The sequence below is a fragment of the Podarcis melisellensis genome (genome assembly GCF_964234715.1).
Source record: "Podarcis melisellensis genome assembly, chromosome: 2".
Classification (NCBI taxonomy): Eukaryota; Metazoa; Chordata; class Lepidosauria; order Squamata; family Lacertidae; genus Podarcis; species Podarcis melisellensis.
The window spans coordinates 27,155,555-27,172,259 of NC_138529.1; the positions used below are offsets into that span (position 1 = coordinate 27,155,555).

At 43.4% G+C, this 16,705-nt stretch overlaps 2 protein-coding genes across 5 annotated transcripts in view; one reads left to right on the top strand and one right to left on the bottom strand.

Moving 5' to 3' along the window:
• Nucleotides 1-69: 69 nt before the first annotated feature.
• Nucleotides 70-6,851, bottom strand: TSPAN10 (tetraspanin 10). 4 transcript variants are annotated; one of them, XM_081899859.1, is made up of 5 exons: nucleotides 6,750-6,851; nucleotides 5,377-5,581; nucleotides 4,909-4,967; nucleotides 2,604-3,205; nucleotides 70-725 (listed from the first exon to the last, which is right to left on the bottom strand). In XM_081899859.1, the coding sequence occupies exons 3-5, from the start codon at nucleotides 4,942-4,944 to the stop codon at nucleotides 356-358; spliced, it is 1,008 nt and encodes a 335-aa protein (XP_081755985.1). In that variant the 5' UTR covers nucleotides 4,945-4,967; nucleotides 5,377-5,581; nucleotides 6,750-6,851; the 3' UTR covers nucleotides 70-355. The 4 variants fall into 4 exon arrangements, with proteins under 4 accessions (XP_081755985.1, XP_081755984.1, XP_081755986.1 ...); XM_081899858.1 differs by having other exon boundaries at nucleotides 5,301-5,581; XM_081899860.1 differs by lacking the exon at nucleotides 5,377-5,581 and having other exon boundaries at nucleotides 6,750-6,820.
• A 49-nt stretch (nucleotides 6,852-6,900) lies between these two features.
• NPLOC4 (NPL4 homolog, ubiquitin recognition factor) overlaps nucleotides 6,901-16,705 on the top strand; it is a 49,074-nt gene continuing 39,269 nt past the window's right edge. The window contains exons 1-3 of the mRNA XM_081899711.1: nucleotides 6,901-7,065; nucleotides 13,327-13,407; nucleotides 15,326-15,438. Of these exons, the coding sequence (XP_081755837.1) occupies nucleotides 7,051-7,065; nucleotides 13,327-13,407; nucleotides 15,326-15,438 (209 nt within the window). The 5' untranslated portion in view covers nucleotides 6,901-7,050. The remainder of the gene's footprint in view (nucleotides 7,066-13,326; nucleotides 13,408-15,325; nucleotides 15,439-16,705) is intronic.

Consider the following 16,705-nt stretch of genomic DNA (forward strand, 5'->3'; position numbering starts at 1 on the left):
ACCAGGTGCAAACCCTGCTCTGAGGAATTAAACAGTATATCATAACAGGGTGAAATAGACTCTGAGTCCTTTAGTGATTTCATGCTCTTTATTGCAGCTTGTAAAACAGTGACTGAATTGCCCCCCAAACCTCAGGCTTTTATATACATTATTTGCACAATGAGTCCCATCTGATTGACTGATTCTGCTTCCCTCCTGGAGCCTGATTGGTCTTTTCCTGCAGGCCAATCAGTTGTTGCATTCTAGGATCCTACTTGCCTATTGTTCTAGGATCCAAGCTTAGTACATAACACCCCTCCTCTCTAAGTTCCTGTTGCGCTCAGAAGGTTATTCTGGATTCATAGTTTGCAGCAGATCATGAGCAAAATCCCTTTTGTCTCTGATGATAGGAGAGCAAATGTGTTTCCTCCCTGTCACTGGAATCCCGAGTCCTAGCAAGGACAATGCCTGCCAGGAGCTTAGCGGTCAGTAATAAGCTTCCTACTTCAATCACAATCAGAAGCACACAATACAAGCCAATCACTCCCGCATGATTATTAAGCCATCTGCTCAGCTGGGGAACGCAGCCTCCGAGATAGATGGTGCTTTGAGCCACAAACTCCTCCAGGGCCAGGGTGCCAAAGCCACACTGGGAATTCGGGATGGTGCCGTTTTCCAGTGGATCCAGGCAGCAGGAAGCTGGGACGCCACAGGCTTGCACTCCTGGAGAACTGCAGTTAAAATATCTGGAATGTAATAACAGGAAGAATCATTTCACAGAGGTTCTCTGCCTCTTCCAGCACACCCACTCTGTTTTCTGCATGTGAATGCAGAAGATATCCAGGCAAAGGATGGCATTCCTGCTGGTAAGGATGGTCTGCACATGGATTCGCTAACTTGACCAGGACCGATGCATGCAGAGGCATACTTTGCAAAAGGAAACTGCACACCCAGCACTGTGTGCACAGTGTGATCCATGCGTAATTGACTTTAGGCATGCGTTGCTGAATGGACGGACGGCAGCAGCAGGTTTGACACTGCCTGTTAGGGTTTGAGCTCACAGCAATTCTTGAACGGAGGACGGGAGAGGTGGCAGGTGTGGATTCAAGCTGTGCACCACTTACCAGCTCACACCAAAGGAGGGGAGCACAGAGAGAGACCAGATGCGGCAGCTAAGGAAGCCTCTTAACAAGAACGAGCCAGAGCAGCTCATACAGTACTTCCTGCCAGTGTTAAAGCCAATTGTGCCAATTATCAGTGGGTCTGCACATGCAGGTCCTGAGTAAATACGTTAAATCTGTACGTGAACGTTGCCTTGGAACAAAAGATGAGACTAAACTGACACAGCCTTAGAAACTGTCCAGCACTTCTTGCATTTACAGACAATAACATGGCACAATATGCTTTTATAAAGGGCAAAAACCCCACAAAAATTACAAGTTTGTTATTGTACTTATCCTAAACTTAACCTAATACCTCAATGTTTGTAAGGTTTTTTCTGTTGTCTTTTCACATGGCTGTATCTTAACAACTGTTATTTCCCCCCATAATCTTATTTTACCTTGTGCACTTATAATTTTATACTAGGTACAATTCCTTTTTCAATGAAGAATGTGTGTGTGGAAAGATGAAGGAGATGAATATTAGCAGCCCAGAAACAATAGACAAGATTTTCTGCGGCTGTGAGGTTTCCTTGCATATTCTGGAGCCGATCCAGAGAAAATTAGTCATGCTTAAGTTATTCACAAGCAACATGTCCCACTGATTTTAGTGTGGCTAAACTGCTTATTGACTGGGCCCTCTCTCAGCATGATTCTGGTTAGAAATGAACTCAATTAGGTCTCTTAAAATGAAAGCAAGCAGGAGGATCAACCCAGATTAGTAGCCCAGGTGAAACCCAAGTAAAATGTGAATACCATGCTGGTGAAGCAAGATGGGCATTGATCAATCACACACTGTCTTCCTAGGCTTCCCAGGCTTCTTGCAAGCATTATGTGAGGAGAACACAATATAGTTTTGTTTCAATCACATAAACTGTAGATGAAAATAATAATAATAATAATAATAATAATAATAATAATAATAATAATTTATTTGTACCCTGCCCATCTGGCTGGGTTTTCCCCAGCCACTCTGGGCGGCTTCCAACAAAGATTAAAAATACATTAAAATGTCACACATTAAAAACTTCTCTGAGCAGGGCTGCCTTCAGGTGTCTTCTAAATTTTAGGTAGTTGTTTATCTTTTTGAAATCTGATGGAAGGGCGTTCCACAGGGTGGGCGCCACTACCGAGAAGGCCCTCTGTCTGGTTCCCTGTAAGCTCACTTCTCTCAATGAGGGAACTGCCAGAAGGCCCTCTGCGCTGGATCTCAGTGTCTGGGCTGAACGATGGGGGTGGAGATGCTCCTTCAGGTATACTGGGCCAAGGCCATTTAGGGCTTTAAAGGTCAACACCAACACTTTGAATTGTTGAAAACAGATGGCATTATTAGCAATTTTGATTGATGGGTGATGATGACGATGATTGGGCTACATTGTGCTGTGATGTGCTAATGTTCTCCCACCTTTCCTAGGTGTTAACAGAACAGGGCAAGGGGAATTCTCCAAGTAGGCTCATACTCACAAATTTGTTTTCCAGTCTAGGTAGGATTCCACCCCACAGCACTGCAGGCCCATCTGAATTTCATCCATGATGAATTTGAGATCTGGGTCATCCTGGTATCGTAACACGGCCACCGTGAGGGACTCTTGCAAGGAGGTCTTGATTTGGCGTCTCAGAGAAAAGAAAACGATTCCACCCAGAGTTTCCAGGATCACAAACATCATGATTCCTCCCGTAAAAAGCTTCAAGAGGCAGGTGTTTTCAAAGAGGGCTCCTAGGCAGCCCAAGAGAGAGATCGTGCTGGCTACAAGACCCGCTAACACAAAAAAGAGCATGGGGTCGCTGCCCAAATAAGTTATCCGCTCACTTGCCAGTGACTCTTTGTCGGAGAGACCCCAGATCCCTATGGCCAAAATGAGCAATCCTGTAATGGAGAAGGCCAGATTCCAAACAAAGGTCAAGTATTTCACACAGTGGCTAAGTGAATCCAGAGGGTGATGGGAAGATGGGCAGAGGCGCCATTTTCTAGTCCGTTTCCAAAGATGCCATGCTTCTCTTCCTCTGCTGGGATTCAGCAGGGAGCCCTGTGCATTAGAGGGGCAAAAGATGTCCACTTTGTCCACCTAAACAAAGAAGAGAACCAAAGAAAATGTAGACCAAGTGTCAGAGATAAGGAACAAAACCAAAAAGGGAGGTACAGGAAGCATTTCCCCTCCTATAATATCCTGTTGTATAACTGGAGGCCTTTGGCATAACAGTAGGGTAGAGAGCAGGGACACGGGTGGTGCTGTGGTCTAAACCACTGAGCCTAGGGCTTACCGATCAGAAGGTCAGCGGTTCGAATCCCTGCAACGGGGTGAGCTCCTGTTGCTCAGTCCCTGCTCTTGCCAACCTAGCAGTTCTAAAGCACGTCAAAGTGCAAGTAGATAAATAGGTAACACTCCAGCAAGAAGGTAAACGGTGTCTCTGTGCGCTGCTCTGGTTCACCAGAAGCAGCTTAGTCATGCTGGCCACATGACCCGGAAGCTGTATGCCGGCTCCTTCAGCCAATAAAGTGAGATGAGCGCCACAACCCTAGAGTCGGTCATGACTGGACCTAATGGTCAGGGGTCACTTTACTTTTAGGGTAGAGAACAGAGGACAGGGCAGAAAAGAGATTTTTGATTAACTTATATGGCAGAGGGGAATAATACATTATGGCTGCGTTATCATCTAGTCAGTGAAGACTTGATCCCCTGTGGCTTTACTTTATAAGACAGCTGGAGGCAGAAGCATAGATTAAGGGAAGATCCACACCATACATTTAAAGTACAGTGGTACCTTGGGTTACATACGCTTCAGGTTACAGACTCCGCAAATAGTGCTTCAAGTTAAGAAATTTGCTTCAGGATGAGAACAGAAATCGTGCTCCGGCGGTGTGGCAGCAGCAGCATTAGGCCCCATTAGCGAAAGTGGTGCTTCAGGTTAAGAACAGACCTCCGGAACAAATTAAGTACTTAACCCAAGGTACCACTGTACATTCAATGAACATTTAATATACATGACTCCCCTCAGAGAATCTTGGGAACTGAGTTTACCCCTCACAGAGCTGCAATGTAATCATCTAGAGTCCCCAAGATTCTTTGGGGGGAAGCCATTTGTTTTAAATTATGACTGGGAACTGCCCTATGCATAGTGATGACAGAGGTTTCTGATGTATCACTGCTGAGCTATAGTGGGCAGAGGGCAACATTATGGGGAAATCTGATGGGAAGGACAAAGCATATGTGATCCATTCAAGAGAGAGAAGAGGCCATTTAAAATGACTGAGGGAAGCGGCAGGCAAAGTGATTGATGGTGTGATTGAACTTGGAATAGAATAAAAGGTACGTATGTAAGACCAAGGAACGTCAAATTGTCATTTTAAGGCATTCTTCTTAGTAGACAGGCTAATACACAGTCTTAGGTATATTTCATTGGAAGAATGTCTGACAGAACTCAGGGGACTTACTTCAACGTAAACTTATTTAGGATTATTCTTAATATTTTCATATTGATGACCATGCAGCATGATGGACTAGGGAAAAATTCCGTCTCTGCAGAATTAGGTCAACAGTCTTTCTTTCTTTCTTTCTTTCTTTCTTTCTTTCTTTCTTTCTTTCTTTCTTTCTTTCTTTCTTTCTTTCGCTCTCTTTCTCTCTCTCTGTCTCTCCCCACCACGTGCTATTAGAAAATCTCATTTGTTTTCCCCTCCACACAAATAGGAAAATGATGCCATATATAGAGGACTAAAGATCTCCAAAGACAAGGGTAAACTCAGAAACAATATGCAAATCAAAATAATTACCTTTGGTAGCAATGCACTGGTTTCATCAACTTCCATCTTGTTGTCCTGCAAAGATAGTCCTAGCAAAAAAGGATTTAAAAATGCAGCAAGTTTCTCTCTCATATTTCTAAGGCTGTAAAAGCAATTAATTGGATATCATTCTGCCCTTCTCCTGGCTAATCAAGTGAGAAAGCTGCAAATGTTATGCACTGCGTAGGGGGAGGGAGTTTCAGGGCAGACCCCGCTACAGTCATACTTGTATCATGTGAGAAATCACATTTCCTGGCTCAAAGAGGCCACCTTTGTGTTGCTTATGAATTATCCACTAAGTAGTTATATGTTCCAAGCTATAATTAATACCACACAACTGAATGCATTTCATACACACACACATATATAATATTCAGACTTACAAAGATAAGGGTTGCTGCTGCACTGTAGCCTTTCACGACAGATAAAATTGCAAGATCAAGATGAGATTCACCTTACCCTGAAAATTAGCTATGTCCTTATTTGGCCCAAATTCTTAACTGTACTGCCAAACAGGAGAAACACTGAACATCAAAAAGAGCATAAAAGCATCACAGTTTTACATTCTGCAGAACTTCTGATCTGTAACATATGGATTCAAGTTCCAATTCAGTCATGGATTTGCTGAGTGGCCATAAAGAAATTCCAAGCTCTGGCTTCCCATCTGTAAAATAGAAATGTGACAGATCAGGGGTGCCAACTTGAATAAAATATGGGGGGGTGCAAGCTGATAAGCCCCACCCTACATAATTCAGCACATGACACGGTGCACACTCACTATTTGAATACCATGAACTGGTGGGGGGGGTGTTAACCTCCCTTCATACGCCCCTGTGGGGGGGATATGCTGTGAGTCCCTGTGTTCTACAACCGTTCTAAAAGTAAACAACTATTTCTCTAAAAGAAGCCAACAACTTTGGGGTCCCCCCCTAAAAAAAGGTCGACAACTCTGGGTAACCTAGGGGCGCCGGGTGGATCTTTGTACCCCGGTGCCACATATGCTGAAGACGGCCCTGTGAATGAGCTCAGTAGAAGGCAGTTCTCTCCTCCTGTTCTGCTTAGGAGTGTCTCCTTCTTTCCTCTTTACAGACTGTAGTTTCAAGGATGGGATTGGGGCAACGACAAGATGATTGTCACCTCCACTTGGGTTGACTGTGTGCTATAAGACCGGTCTCCTCATACTGCAGGGTCTTCCATTTTAGAGTGTACATTCAAAGAAGGGGAGGGGAGGGCAAGTGCCCTGCTGCAGGAATTCCTTTAGCTAATGGGGCCTCCTGCTGCCGCTGCGCCACTGCTGCACGATTTCTGTTCTCATCCTGAAGCAAAGTTCTTAACCTGAGGTAATATTTCTGGGTTAGCGGAGTCTGTAACCTGAAGCGTATGTAATCCGAGGTACCACTGTATGTATATATATATGTGTGTGTGTGTGTGTGTGTGTGTATCGCTTTGGTTCATGCAATGCCGCTCTGTCAGTAGAACCAATGTTATATATATGTTATATATGATTATATGTACAGACACACACACACATATATGTGTGTTATGTGTGTGTGTGTGTGTAACAAAAATCCTAGAACAAGCACTGGAATTGCCATTGCTAGTTAAAACCGTTTCCCCGTCTGCCATAAGCCATTCTCAGGCAGGAGAAGGGAAAGCATGAATGAATCGCGACTGGAGAGAGCAGCTTCCAGAGGACATTTTGGAGCAACTGCGCGCATTACAAGACATGGGAAGCACAACTGCATTGAAACTTAACGACGAAACAAAAGTTGGCAGACGGCTTGCTACCTTTCTAAGAAACTTCTCTTCATAAATAAATAAATAAATAAAACCTTCTGGCGGGGCGTGTCACGTGCGCGGCGTAGAATCCGCGTGGAACCTATGATCTCTCTCGTGAGAGAGAGACCAGAGACGGAGTCCTGAGTGGGCGGAGCCTAAGCGCAAAAGAAGAAGAAGAAAGGGCGGGGGGAGAGCAGCGGACCGTTTCTCCCCCGGAACCTTGTTGCCTCCGCTTGCGTTACCGGGCGGGAACGGTGACGCGGCACTATTGGCGGTGCACAAGCTGGCTGGCAGACAGGAGGCGGCGCTACCGGTGCCGGGGCAGGACGCGGGGTCGGGAGCGGTGGCGAGGACATGGCGGAGAATATTGTAAGTTGGGCTTGAGGGGGGGGGGGAGAGAAAAGAAGGGGGCACCTGGGGTCATCTGTCGTCGTCCTATTCCCGCCCCCAGCCAGCCAGCCCTGGGTTGCCCCGGGTTCCCCCGACGTGAGGCCTGTGAGGGAACAGGAGGCGCCGCCGCTCCCTCCCTCCCTCTTTGTCATGGTGAGGGAGGCGGCGAGTCTTGGGAGCGCCCCCCCTGCCCCGACTGCCTCGCCCTGCCTCTGGATCCCCACCCCAGTGGGGGGGGGGGTGGCATTGGCCAACTGTGTCTGATTCCCCTCCAGCTTCTCCATGCAGGTTCTGTGAAGGAGGCGGAAGAATGATTTCTCCGTGGGGGATACCTCGGCCCTTCTTTCTGAGAGAGGGGGGGGCGGTCCGGCCTGGAGATACTGGCACTGGCGGTGGCTTGCGTCCGACGTCCCCCCCCCCCAAAAAAAAACCACAACAACTTGGAAGTATCAAGCGATCCCTCTTCTGCTTTCACCAAAGGGCGGAGGAGTGCGGAAAAGACGGGGCACCGCAGGGCTAAGCCGCTTTAATCACAATTTCTTCTCTCCCCCCCACCCCCCAAAGGGAGAACAGTGGGAGCTGCAGTTCCCGACGTTGGGGGGGAGGGGCTGCGAACTAAGAATTCCCAGCAGAGCACCAAACTACAATTCCCAGAATCCTCTAGGTGAAACCATGACACTTCAGCTAGCATAAAACTAAAAAAAAAACCAGTGTGCATATGCCTAGTTAGTCTCCCTTAACTTCTGTCAAAAACCCATGGAAGCGGGGAGCATGTGCGGCCAGTGTGCAACCCACGGGAACATAGTTTCTGCAACAGCAACTGTCTTTTTTGTTTTGCCTTCGGTTTAGTGACCATTTTATTTCTCAGCGTCCAGGTTCAGTTGCTATTTTTTCAAGATCAATGTGCTGTTGGGCTATTTAGCGGCCTGCCCTTGTGTGTGTGCATGCGTGCAAGTGTGGGCATAGGGGTGAGTGGGGCAAGTGGTGTTGGATCCTTAATATTTTTCAGAATTAAGTAGGAGGGTAGCACACAGGCTGTAATTGTAATTCTGGGCCTCGTGAGATAAGTAACTCTTAATGTATGGTCATAAGTAGCTGAGTTATTTTCCACTTGAAGCTTTAGATGCATTTATATCCATCTGACAATACCCAGTTAGGTTGGGCACAAGGCAAAAAAACAACAACCCCTGGATTTAACTTGTAGAAAATTCATAAGCATTCTTGGCTTAGCTCCAGTTGTAGAATGTCAGAGGATTATGTTCCTTACTGAATAAGGGAAACTTAGTTCATGCTAGAATGTGGGAATACTCCAGCAGTTGCCTTACATTAAGTTGTTCTTGTGAAGAAGCCTTCACATTGTTTTCCTATCTCCATGTGGACAAGGTGAGAAATTAATCCCTTCAAATATAAGTTGAGTTAAGGCATTTTTAATGGAACGAAGGAAGAAAATTTAGGGAATTATTTGAGGCATTTGGGAAAGAACAGATTTATCTTAATGCCATATGCAACATAGGAAGCTCTCCTGCACCAGGACAGTCTATACTAGCCAAGTATAAGCTACTCTTAATTGGCTGCAGCTTTGCAGCATCTTAGACAAAAACCTCTCATGTTACTTGCTGCTTGACCCTTTTTTAATTGGAGATACTACAGACGAAATGCAGGACATTCTGTGTGCAAAGTGTGTGCTCTACTTGTGTGCTCCACCTCCTTCCTATAGATGTTTGAAGACTCTGTTCCATAAGAGCACACACGTCTGAAGGTTGAATTACATATAGTGTGGGTGTATCCCTCCCTATAGTGCATAGAGATTAATATCACATAGGCATGAACACATAATCATGAGAAACCATGGGCAGCTTGAAATGCTGTCTTTTGAATTATTAGGTCACTAGTACTCAGTTTTCTCAACAGCCTGGTCCTGTGAAGATTCAGGTGTATGTAACTGCATAGGAGCGGACAGCACAAGTTATAGTAATGTGTGTGTGTTAGCTAGATGTAGCTTATGCCATTGTTAATAAATTGTTGCCAGTATCTATGATAGTCTTGACCATATGTATCAATATTCATTAACTGTCCATACAAGTAAACGAGGCAGGGCCTTATTTGGGCATTTTTGGCATGCAGTCAGAGCCTTCAGTCTCTAGAGCGAGACTGGTGTGGTTTTAATGGCATTCTAGTTAAACCTGTTTTTGGTAGGGTTAGATCATCCACTTTGATTGTAGCTAAACGGAATGTAAGTGCCACTGTTTAACCTGCTTAAAAGGTAGGTTGTTTATGTAGTATTCTTTGTGGCAATTAAATGCTCCACTTGGTTGCTGACACCTGGTTTTCAGTGTAAACCAAATTTTAGTAGTAGAACTGAGTCAGCATAGTTTTCAGTAGGAAGTGCAAATCACATGAAAGACTTGACAGACGATAGTTTTAGGAAAGTGCTCTTGTTGGGGCTTCTCTCAAAATTATCTTGTCCTTGCCTGTCTAGGAAACAGGGTAGTTTCCCTGCTTGTAAAGGATTCTAATGCATGTCACTATTATAAGATTCTGACTTACAGGTGGCATTTAATATTGGCGGGTTTCTTGGATGATATTCTGTGCTTTGGGCTATCTGCTGAGGCAGCTTATCTGCCTATCATCATCATCTGGACACTGCAACCTTTCAGTTTCAAAAACCTTTAAGGTTACTTTTCTAAAGCTACACAGCAAGCATTTTAAAAGTGTCTTCTAATAGTCTTTTATGTTATCACGATTGAGGAATACTACAGTTTCAGAGTAATTATGGACAAATGCTATATACTGTATTATTCAGATCCATTTTTCTCTCTATGTGTGATTGGCATGTTAACACCCACAAGGTGAGTGCTGGTTGCTATTCTGTGTGCCGTCTACACCAATGGATGGAGCTTTGGGGAATGTATCCTGCCTTTTGGAGAGGGGCTTTCCACTCAAATCATTATTTGCCCGCCCTCTGCTACTTGTTTCTAATTTGGGCATGCACTTTCTGTACTGCATGTGCACACTTTGGGAGAGGGGAAAATAATCACAGAAGTGCACCAGAGCAAACATTACTAGCTCTTAGTTGTCATATGTCCCAATAAATTAAATATAGGCTTTCACTTTTTTGGAAGGTGGGATGCAGGGTTATACATTCCCATTTGGTTTTAATTTAAAAACATAGGGAGACCTTGAACATAAGGGGCATTTAGCTATGTTAAACTGCTAATTGATTTGAGGGACAAGGTGGGGTGTGTCAATAAAAAAACAAAACAAAATCCCATATCCATAAGGTGCACAACTGCACATTACTCCCCTCCAAAAAAAGTACTGCAGCATGGAATACTGGACATTCTGATAAAGAGGTCTTACCTAATTCTGTGTAATTTTTTAAAAAATAAATAGGTTATTGGTTTTAGATGTATAAATAAGACAATACAAGCTAACATCCATTAACAATGTTTATATATGGTAGGTGCATCAGTGGGATGGAGCAGGCTGACTCAATAGTTACTATTTTTTTAAAAAAATAATAATCCCAGTGTATTTACCATGATCTCAGAAGTAATTCCCACATTTACTGTGTGAAAATAGTGAGCAAATTGATCCTGCGAACTGTGTGTGCCTTCAGCATGTGGCAGTCTGAGGGAAGAGAGGTCTTTCATTTAGGCTGGTGGAAGCATAACAGTTAAGTTGTGTTCCAATGAGCAAATGGAAAATATGGGTTTGGTCACCATGGACTGCTAGACACATGACAAACCACCCATCCAAAAATGCACCAGTGAGCTTCCACACCAGCAATGACTGCAGTTTTTATAACTGGCCATTTTTACTTACTGAATTTTCCATGGTAAGGGAAAATCTGGATTCAACAAAGAAAAAGTATAGGCTGGCATTTTGATGGCAGCAGTGCCATGTGGATGCTGTGAAAAGATGTGTGTATGAGCACCAATTCCCCCAGTAAATTCCCATCTGGAAAAGCCCACAAGTTTGAAGGTGATTTTTCAAATGGAAAAGAAAAGACCTATTGCATGCTGTTGAAATTCAGGGTTGGGCCTGGAATTAATAGCGTGACTTGGTCTTAGTATTAGTCATTCTGCTTTCACTCCAGAGTGGAATACTACAGAGAGTCACTGCATGTTTACTGACAAGTCAGTTCTGTTGAATTCAGTGGGACTTGCTCCCAGGCAACATGCTGCTTTGTCATGTTGGATTTTGTTAGGTAATAAAAGCAAACATCAGAAAAATTGAATGTTAAAACAGTGTTACAAAACCACATTATGTTTATATACTTAAAACTCATAGAAAGTATCAAGGTGGTGCAAAGCAGTATGTGCCAGTACAATAAAAAATAAAACACTATTCAAACAATGCAAGATATATGCCCTAACTGTATGTGTACATTTAAAACATGGGCAGAACAATCTAAAGAGGGTGAATGAGGAAGAACCCAAGACAGAGGAACCACCAAATCCAAAGGCCTGTCAGGTTTATGTCAACAGAATAAAAGCAATGTTTGTTTCCTTTCCTCTTTCCCTTTCTGCAGTCTTTTAAAAGACAAATCCCTTCCATTGGTCCCAGTAGATGGGAAAATAAGTACCGTATTGGCCCGAATATAAGCTGCACCGAAATATAGTCATACCTTTAGTTACGTACTGCTCTGGTTACGTAACTAAAGGTTATGGACGTGGCAAACCTGGCAGTGTTTACTTCCAGGTTCGCTGCACACGCAGAAGCGTTCTGCGTGCTTCATGCATGCACAGAAGCGATCTGCACGCACGCACAGTAGCGGCCCTCTACTTATGGACTTTTTGGGGTGTGGCCAGTACCCCGGAAGAGATCATGTTCGTAAGTAGAGGTACCACTGTATAAGCCACACCTTTAAAACTGGAGGTGAAAAAAAGAAGAAACACCCAAATATAAGCTGCTCCCTTCTTCACTGGCTGCATACTGGGTAGGGTGGGGGAGCCATGCTATGTTGCCGGCACCCTTTCCCCATCCTTCCTTCCTCGCTTTCTCCCTTTCTGGCCTTGGGGAAAGGGGGAGACTTTGCCATGCTCCTGGAGCTGTTTGCCCCGCACTCCTGGCTGCATACTGTAAGGTCGCGAATAGCAGCCGCACTTTAACTATTCATGGTTGAAATTTTGGGGGAAAGTGAGGCTTATATTCAGGCCAATACGGTATGTTGGAACCAGAGCCAATGTACTCACCCTGTCCCTGTTGTGTGTGTGTTGGGAACAGGAGAAATTCGGATCCAGCGCCTCCCTTAACATACTCACCTACTACATGATGGGGGAGACAGCTGCAAAAATTTCCATGACTGCAGCATGGAGACATCCATGCTCCACCCACCAAGAGGCAGACCTCTTGCTCCACCCATGGAGAGGTAGATCCACAAAATCCTGTGACCCCTAGGTTACCTTCTAGGGACTTAAGGATAGCTCTCCAGCTGAGGTTGCCCTTCATTTTTTCACAGGGCAAAATTGCAAAGGGATATCAGATTATTTTTCTTGACCTCTATGTATGAAAGCTTCAGAAGTGTAAAACAAGGCAGCAGTGCTTCAGGCCCAAGATTACCTTCCTAGGGACAATTACCTTGAGCTGTTGTTTTCCCAGAGTAGATAGCTGCCTTTCTTTTTCCATCTCAAGAGATTGCTCCATTGTTGCATGTCCCGTAGGACTTGCATGATTTAATGCACTGTACTGCTGTGGTGTTTGAACTCTAGCTGCAGTTGGCCCTGCCACCATGTGCAGTGGTCAGAAATGATGGAAGCTGTAGTTCATCAGCATCTGGAAGACCAGTTTCCCCACCCCTGTGCTAAAATGAGAGCCACTGGCAGTTAATGTAATTTGTAATTGATGTAATTTTTTTTTCTGCTAAGAGAACAGCCTGAAAACTCATGAATGTTTATTGCTGAGCTTGCATATAATTCCTGCTGTTTTTGATTTGTAAACTCAGTCTCTATCAGGAAAATAACTTAGAAACCTATCATTGTGTGTCTTTAAAAAAGATTGTATGAAAATGCTTTAGATTTTACTATTCCACTTATTCCTCTTCCTGCCAGTTATACATTCCTGCATTAAATTTTGTATTACTGTCCTCTTAGGGAATTTCAGGCTGCATTTGTGCTGGTTTATTTCCTACATTTAAAAGCCAGTTCTCTATGTTCAGCCTCTTTTGCCCCAAAACTCAGAACTTCACAGTTTTGTTTTATTTCTAATTTTCTTCAAAACCTTTGCCATTCTTAATAGATAATTCGTGTCCAATCACCCGATGGAGTGAAACGCATCACAGCAACAAAGCGGGAAACTGCTGCAACGTTTCTGAAAAAGGTATTATAGCATGGCATATTCTTTGCTGTTCTTCTAAGGAAGCAACAATAGGGAACCTCTGTTTTCGCATCACAGCCAGTTTGTGCACCTGCTCTTTAGGCTTTGGTTGGATTTACCCAGAAGCTTTCTTTGACGATGATTTAACATAATTAGAAGAGAGTAGTGATGGCTTTGTGGTTCAACACACATCACAGAAGAAGCTAATCTTTCCAAAATTAAACTCCAACACCCTTTGGTTGGAAACCCGCATTTGAAACTTTTATCAAAGCCTAACCTCAGTGCATCGTAAAATGTCACCAGGGCTGTTTCAATCAGAGGTGTATTTTTTATTTTTATTTTTAAAAAAAACCTTTTGATGGCAGAGGATCAGATGTAGTGGTTCAATACACCAGGCACTTACAAGCTTTACAAGTAGTGGGGTGGCCTCTGTGTTTATGCTTGCTTCTTTGGGGACTAGGGGGATTGATTTGTATGCTCATAAGCCAAAACAGTGACTGTGGTGCAAAATTCATCTGTTAGTTGGGAACCTCTTCCATAATTTAGTTGCCAAGCAAAACAAATCAGATGTCTTGATGCAGCCTGAGTCTGTAGTCCAAAGCATCTATGGCAGGAATTGAGTTATATTGAATCCAGTGGAACTTGAGCAAAAATGGTTTCAGATTGGACTGTGTTATTATAACTTATTGTATGGCTGCCTTTTTAACTGAAATATAACCAAAGTGGTATGCAACACAAACAATATTTCATTTCCAAACACTACTCAGCAATAAAATTTATGCTCAATATAAGCTTCATGAAAACGGCCTAAAATTGCAATGCAACTGAAACCAAAACCATAAGTACTGTAATTCAGGTTTTCACCTATAGAACCTGTACAGTGGCATACGTCAAAATTTAGGGAAGATCTTCCAGTAGGCAAGGACCCACAAATACACTTGCAAGTGCCCCATTTTTATTTTTATTTTGCTCTATCAAGAGGATGACAGAGGGTCTCCACTGTTCTTGGAGACGTTTGAGGACAGTCCCTGGCTCCAAGTTGACTCAGAAGCATGGAAGAATGGCAGAGGCTTTTTCTGAGACTGCCCTGAACCACAGTGATTGTTGGAAAACCCTGACATTTCCTGCTGCTTTCTCAGCACCTGAGGCTTACTGCAGTGGGGTTAAGCTCTTAGCCCTTTTTCAGCAGGGGCTCTTCCCCACCTCCATTGTACTAAACTTTGTTACCCACTGCCAATGGAACAAGTTCTTTTTATGGGAAGTGGCTAGGTGAAACCCCACTGAGAGCAAACTCCATAATCCAAGACTGGCGTTTCTTACACTGAGCTCCATTTTCAAAGTCGAATGGCTGATTTGGACAACTGTTTAATTTATAACCATCTTATCAGCTCTAATGGGCTTTATTTTGTGCATTTGCCAGAGTTGCAGTAAGGTACTTTGCCTAATTACCTATACAACTAAACAACAGATTATGTTTCCACAGTAATTCCCATGTACTTTTACCTGTGAACAGGAAGACTTGAAAGATCTTGATGACATTTTCCTCTTCTAATCTGTATTTTACTTTCATTTAGAAATTTCTTTTACCAGGTTTAAACAATTGGGAGTGCACCAGTTGGGCTTGCCTGCTCCCTGTTTTCCGGAGTGAAAATTATTCCCTGAAATGGGCCTAACCCTGTTTCAGCATTGACTTCAACGTTAATTGCTGACAAGTGTAGCTTAATTTGAAATTTCCACCCATACAATGTCTACATAATATGTATTGTGGATTCTGTGAGTGTACATTTCAGATATTTCCGCTTCCACTTTTGTGTAATAAACTCCATGTGGAGATAACATCTGAGTCTTGTGTTGTAGGGATAAACATACCGTAACTGTATGAGATTTCTGCTGTAGACATTATGTTCTCTTTTTTTTCTAGGTTGCAAAAGAATTTGGCTTCAGAAATAATGGATTTTCTGTGTACATCAATAGAAACAGGACTGGTGAGATCACATCATCTCCCAATAAGTCCCTCAACTTATTAAAAATCAAGTAAGTACTTTGCAAAAGACATGGAGCCACTGTTGGACTATAGTAGGCTCTGTTTCTTTTTGGCCAAGGCTGCTCAGATTTCTTGACAGTGCCTCTCTTGGCAACTGAACAAAAATACCCACTCTAATATTCCCTATGTGGTGTTGTCTGTCCTATTTATGTCTATGGGTTTAGATGAAGCAGATCTCTTGAATCAAGATTTTGCAAGAATTATGAAGTACTACTTAGTAACGTATTCTAATATGTTACAGTGCATTAATTCTTTTTTGACCCCCAAAATTGTTTTAATCCATTTCTTTCTTTGTTTACATGCACTTGGTCTAGAAAGGAGATGGGAGAGTTGGGCTGCTTCTGCTGCACAATTTTTCCTTGGATACCTAATTTCATGATACAGTGGTACCTTGGTTTTCGAACGTCTCCGTCGACGAACATTTCGGTTTTCAAATGCCGTAAACCCGGAAGTAAATGTTTTGGTTTTCGAACTCACCTTGGAAGTGGAACAGGCTTCCATATTGAGTTTTCAGTTTTAGAACATTTCAGAACTCGAACGGTCTTCCAGAACGGATTATGTTCGAAAACCAAGGTACCACTGTACTAGTTAAAATAAAATGGATTTTAGAATACTATATGCTCAATATTGTAAGAACCAAATTTGGAAGGGATGTTGCTTGCCCTCTAATGGCAATGCTGGATCTATTGGACCCTTCAGCTTGGATACAGACACGGGGGTCCCGTTCCTGGCCCCTGTGTGTGTTGGCGGAGCATGCATAAGCCCTGCCCCGTTCTGCCCTCTTCCAGATCTAAATGGTACACACATGTTGTTGGCAGTCGTGATAGCAATTGACAACAATTAAAACAGTAATAATTATTATTCTGATAAAATTAAAATGGGGTAGAGCAGTAGCTAATTCCCAGCGAAACAAGGAAGTTCTCACTTGTTTGTAAAAAGCCAGCAGGGAGGAAGCTGTTTCATTTCCCTTGGATGGATGTTCTATTTAAGGGCAGGTGACTAATTGGCTCCTCTGTTAGCTTTTCCTTTTCTTTTTTAATTGCCTTTCGCTTTGGAACGAAAAAGCAGCTGAACAGCAGCCAGATGCACCTATGTTTTCTTTAATTGCATGAACTCTAATGGATAAGTCTCCTGCTTATAGGCTAATTTGTGGCTTAGCAATAAGTTTCCTAGCTGTTCCTGTTGGTTTGCAGAGTATGGCATGCAGTCTTCATGTTTTTTGCACTTAACATTACATCCAGTCTGACGCCTCGTGCA